The sequence below is a fragment of the Crocuta crocuta genome, unplaced genomic scaffold, assembly GCF_008692635.1.
Source record: "Crocuta crocuta isolate KB4526 unplaced genomic scaffold, BGI_CrCroc_1.0 scaffold61, whole genome shotgun sequence".
In the NCBI taxonomy this organism is placed as follows: Eukaryota; Metazoa; Chordata; class Mammalia; order Carnivora; family Hyaenidae; genus Crocuta; species Crocuta crocuta.
Genome location: NW_027528369.1, coordinates 10613901 through 10618711, shown reverse-complemented (window position 1 = coordinate 10618711; position 4811 = coordinate 10613901). Strand labels below are relative to the sequence as shown.

Genomic DNA, 4811 nt, shown 5'->3' with positions numbered 1-4811 from the left:
CGTGATGCAGCGCGTGCTGAGCACCATGCAGTTCCTGTGGGTGCTGGGGCAGGCGCTGCTGGACGGGCTCACCGACTGGCTGCGCACCTTCACGCGGCACCACCGCGCCATAAGCGATGTGCTGCGGGCAGAGCGCTACCTGTACACGCAGGCGCTGCTCNCTGCCCCGCAGGGCCAGGAGCCACACCGGGGCTTGCTGGACCAGCTGTACACCAGGGACACGGAGGCTGCACCGCCCGGCCGCCTGGGGGCCCGGGACGCACCGAGCACCACGTCAAGGTGCGTGTGGGCTGGCGGGGCTCACAGAGCGGGAGGCGTGCAGCCTGCCGGCCCCTCGTCCACCAGGGACCGTGAGGCGCCTCCGGCCCCAGAGCCCGGGCCGTGCAGGGGGCGGGCTGCCTGTGACGGCCTTTGCCTCCCGCAGCGGGCTGGGGGCTGAGGAGCCGCTGAGCACCGCCACGGAGGACACCGGCGGCCCCCTGAGCACCGGGTACAACACCCGCAGCAGCAGCAGCAGCAGCAGCAGCAGCACCCAGGACGTGACCGCCGAGCCCGGGGCTTCCCCGCGCGGCTCCCGGGAGCTTGCCGCCGGTGCTCCGACCCGCACCCGCACGGCCAGCGAGCTGCTCCTTGACAGGTGGGGTGCTGAGGGCGGCGGGCGGGCGGGGGGCGTGGGGAGCCAGGGGCGCTGGTGTGAGAGGCTGGGGCGGGGCTCCCCGCAGGCACCTGCACATCCAGGAGCTGGAGGAGGCGCAGCAGTTTGAAGCGGGACAGGGCCGGGCGCTGCGGCTGCTGCAGGCCGCCTACCAGTGCGTGGCCGCCCACTCGGAGCTGCTCTGCTACTTCATCATCGTCCTCAACCACATGGTCACTGCCTCGGCCGCCTCCCTGGTGCTGCCCGTGTTGGTCTTCCTGTGGGCCATGCTGTCCATCCCCAGGCCCAGCAAGCGCTTCTGGATGACGGCCATCGTCTTCACCGAGGTGGGCTGCAGCCGGAGCTGGGGGGGTGGGGAGGGAGGTCCTGGCCGTGCCATGCTGAGCCCCCTCCCCTGCAGGTGACTGTGGTCACCAAGTACCTGTTCCAGTTTGGCTTCTTCCCCTGGAACACCCACGCGGTGCTGCGGCGCTACGAGAACAAGCCGTACTTCCCGCCACGCATCCTGGGGCTGGAGAAGACGGATGGCTACATCAAGTACGACCTGGTGCAGCTCATGGCCCTGTTCTTCCACCGGTCCCAGCTGCTGGTGAGTCCCCCCGGCCGGGGGAGCAGGCAGCACCTCCCTGCACACAGCCCACCTGCCAGTCGCCCCCAAGTGTTGTGCGTCCCAGGGTGTGGCCACGCCAGCCTCCTCCCCCCTCCCTCCCTCTGCAGTGCTACGGCCTCTGGGACCACGAAGAGGACCCTCTCTCTAAGGACCACGACCGAGGCCGTCGGAAGAAGGGGGCTGAGGAGGAGCCAGCAGCCCTGGGACCCCAGGGGGAGCCGGTGATGGCCGGGGCGCTCACCCAGGACCACATGCAGGCGGAAGCGGGGGACGGGCCCCCCCAGCCTCCCCTGGAGCTCAAGCCCCGGGACACGAGGCGGATCAGCCTGCGTTTTAGGAAGAGGAGGAAGGAGAGCACAGAGCGCGTAGAACCCGCAGCCGTTGGTACGATGGCCCCGTCCCTCTACAGCCACCCGCGGCCCGCCAGGGTCCCGCCTGGAGCCGCTGCCCCGGCCGCATTCCCGGCACACCCCGTGGGGCAGGTGATGAAGCCCCGGCCGGCCCTGTGGTCCAGCCTGCTGGTCCAAAAAGTGGGGTGATCCAGCCTCCTCGGGGGTGGTCTTGGGGTGGTCAGGAGCCTGAGCTGGGTGCCCAGGGCCGTGCCCCCTCCTCCCGTCAGCAGTGGCTGCTCCCCACAGAAGGCGTGGTGGCCTCGGGGAACGAGCGGTGGAGTCGCCCAAGGGAAAGGGTGAGAGCCTTGGGGCTCCAACTGCAGAGCTGCTGCCTGGCCCTGTGAGTGACTGCGCCGCCCCAGGCAGGCCGGGGGGCGGGGGGGCGGCAGGAGCCACCAGGGCAGGTGCACTGAGCCCGCCGCCCGCCCCCGCAGGGCCCAGAGCGTGTACCGGCCCCTGCAGCGCTTCTTCCACGACATCCTGCACACCCAGTACCGCGCGGCCACCGACGTCTACGCCCTCATGTTTCTGGCCGACGTAGTCGACTTCATCATCATCATCTTTGGCTTCTGGGCCTTTGGGGTGAGCACAGAGCCTGGCTGCACCCCCTGCCCGCCCACCCGCAGCCACCCCCTGACCTCTGCTCTCCCAACACAGAAACACTCTGCAGCCACAGACATCACGTCCTCGCTGTCAGACGACCAGGTGCCCGAGGCCTTCCTGGTCATGCTGCTCATCCAGTTCAGCACGATGGTCGTCGACCGCGCCCTCTACCTCCGCAAGACCGTGCTGGGCAAGCTGGCCTTCCAGGTGGCGCTGGTGCTGGCCATCCACGTGTGGATGTTCTTCGTCCTGCCTGCAGTCACCGAGAGGTGGGCGTGCGGCCGGGCCAGGGGACCTCGGGGCTGTGGCCCGGGCAGGCCGCCTGACCCAGCCCTCCCGTTCCCCGCAGGATGTTCAGCCAGAACGCGGTGGCCCAACTGTGGTACTTCGTGAAGTGCATCTACTTTGCCCTGTCCGCCTACCAGATCCGCTGCGGCTACCCCACCCGCATCCTGGGCAACTTTCTCACCAAGAAGTACAACCACCTCAACCTCTTCCTCTTCCAGGGGTGAGTGCGGGCGGGCCCCGGGTGCGGGGAGCCAGGCTGTCTCCCACAGGCTGTCCTGACAGCGGCCGCCCCCGGCAGGTTCCGGCTCGTGCCATTTCTGGTAGAGCTGCGGGCCGTGATGGACTGGGTGTGGACGGACACCACGCTGTCCCTGTCCAGCTGGATGTGTGTGGAGGACATCTACGCCAACATCTTCATCATCAAGTGCAGCCGAGAGACTGAGAAGGTGCCTGGGCCTAAGGCGGGTAGTGAGGGACACTGGTCGCTCCCCCCTGGGGCCGATGGGGCACACGAGAACTAGGCAGTGCAGGTGGCTCCCTGCCCCTCACCTGAGGGCCGCCAGCCCACAACCACACGAGGCCAGGAGGTGGTTCTTAGAGGGGACAGTGAACTTGACCCTGTTCGGGACAGGCAGCTGGCTTCTCTGGTCATGGGCACGAGGGGTGGGAGACGGGGTGGGACACAAAGTGTCAGCCGAGTGTCTGTTAGCAGCTTTACTGGGGGGGGTGACGGGCACAGAACCCGCCCTGTCCACGTGTACAATTCAGAGACGTGTAGCACGGTCACAGAGCCGCGCCGCTGGCCCACCAGGTCTCAGCCCTGCTCGGCGCTCTAGCAAGAACCCGTCCCCATTCCCCTCTGCCCGGGCATCCCCGCCCACTCTCTGCAGGGATTTGCCTGGTCACGAAGGCTCCTGCACGTGTGGTCGCGTGCCCTGTGGCCGGGGTCTGGCTGCTTTCGTTCTGCGGGGTTTTAGGCTCGTCCGTGAAGCCCGTGTCAGAATCTGGGGATTTGGAGCAGCACTGCATCGCGCGCCGAGCCACCTTCCTCACCCCTGTTCCTAACCGCGACGGAGGCTGGGTTTCTGTTTTGCTTGTCGCGGCGCGCACTGCCTCGCATGCGTGCGGGACCTCGGCCGCCCAGTCTTCCCCTCCCCGCCTCACGCAGCGCGCAGTCCCCACAGCACCCCGTCCCTGCCCTCCCCGCAGCCTGGGGTTCCTCTTCGTGCTCTCCAGCGCTTGTGCCTAGGAGGCGGCGGCTTAGCGCGGTTTCTGTTCTGGTTTCCCTGGCGGCTCACGACGGCCAGAATCTTCTCCTGTGCTGGCGGCCGTGTGCTCTGCCTCTTTCGTCCCTGGTTGTCCGTGGACTTACGAGAACTCCTCTTCTGGGCACTAGACCCGCTCAGGCAGGATCTGCCCCACAGCCTCCCACGCTCTGGGCTCTGCACGCTCAGCCCACCCGCCCCGACACACAGATCTTTCTCTAACGTCCGGTTTCCCGTTGCTGCTGGTGCCTGTGTGAGATGTGAGGCTTTCTCACCAGATCCCAGGAATGAGGCTTTGCCCCTGGGAGTCTCCCTGACCGCGGCCTCGGGGAGCGGTCTCGCCGCTGTGGCACGCGATGTGCGTGTGTCCCAGCACATCTGCTGGGAGCCTGTCCTTTCCTCACTCGGCGCGAGGGGGTTTCTGGGTTCTCGGCTCTACTCCACCGGTCTCCGTGCGTGGAGGCCTCGCTAAGCGCGGGGGGGCCCCCCGGGCAGCTCTGACGTTCCCAGGCTGTGCAGCATGAGGACGGCTCCCGGAGCAGCAGGGGCCGGGGAGGGCAGAGCTGAGCCCCTGACCCCTGCCCCACCCCCCAGAAATACCCGCAGCCCAAGGGGCAGAAGAAGAAGAAGATCGTCAAGTACGGCATGGGCGGCCTCATCATCCTCTTCCTCGTGGCCATCATCTGGTTCCCGCTGCTCTTCATGTCCCTGGTGCGCTCCGTGGTCGGCGTCGTCAACCAGCCTATCGATGTCACCGTCACCCTCAAGCTGGGTGGCTACGAGGTGAGCCGCCAGTCTGTGTCAGCTCGCCCACCTCCCTCATCCTCAGAGTTCTGTGCGGCACCGGCAGCCGGGGGTCGAGGGCCCCTGCAGCCTCACACTGTCCCCCCCGCAGCCCCTGTTCACCATGAGTGCCCAGCAGCCGTCCATCGTGCCCTTCACGCAGCAGGCCTACGACGACCTGTCCAGACAGTTTGACCCGAACCCGGTGAGTGTGC

General features: G+C 67.7%; 1 protein-coding gene across 1 annotated transcript in view; it reads left to right on the top strand.

Annotated features, from left to right (window-relative positions):
• PIEZO1 (piezo type mechanosensitive ion channel component 1 (Er blood group)) overlaps window positions 1-4811 on the top strand; it is a 27430-nt gene that overhangs the window by 21435 nt on the left and 1184 nt on the right. Inside the window, 12 exon segments of the mRNA XM_077754189.1 lie at window positions 1-279; window positions 425-637; window positions 723-981; window positions 1056-1244; window positions 1373-1649; window positions 1904-1997; window positions 2092-2239; window positions 2315-2529; window positions 2610-2768; window positions 2847-2994; window positions 4408-4596; window positions 4709-4801. The exon segment at window positions 1-279 is cut by the window's left edge and continues 88 nt beyond it. Coding sequence (XP_077610315.1) covers window positions 1-279; window positions 425-637; window positions 723-981; window positions 1056-1244; window positions 1373-1649; window positions 1904-1997; window positions 2092-2239; window positions 2315-2529; window positions 2610-2768; window positions 2847-2994; window positions 4408-4596; window positions 4709-4801 — 2263 coding nt within the window.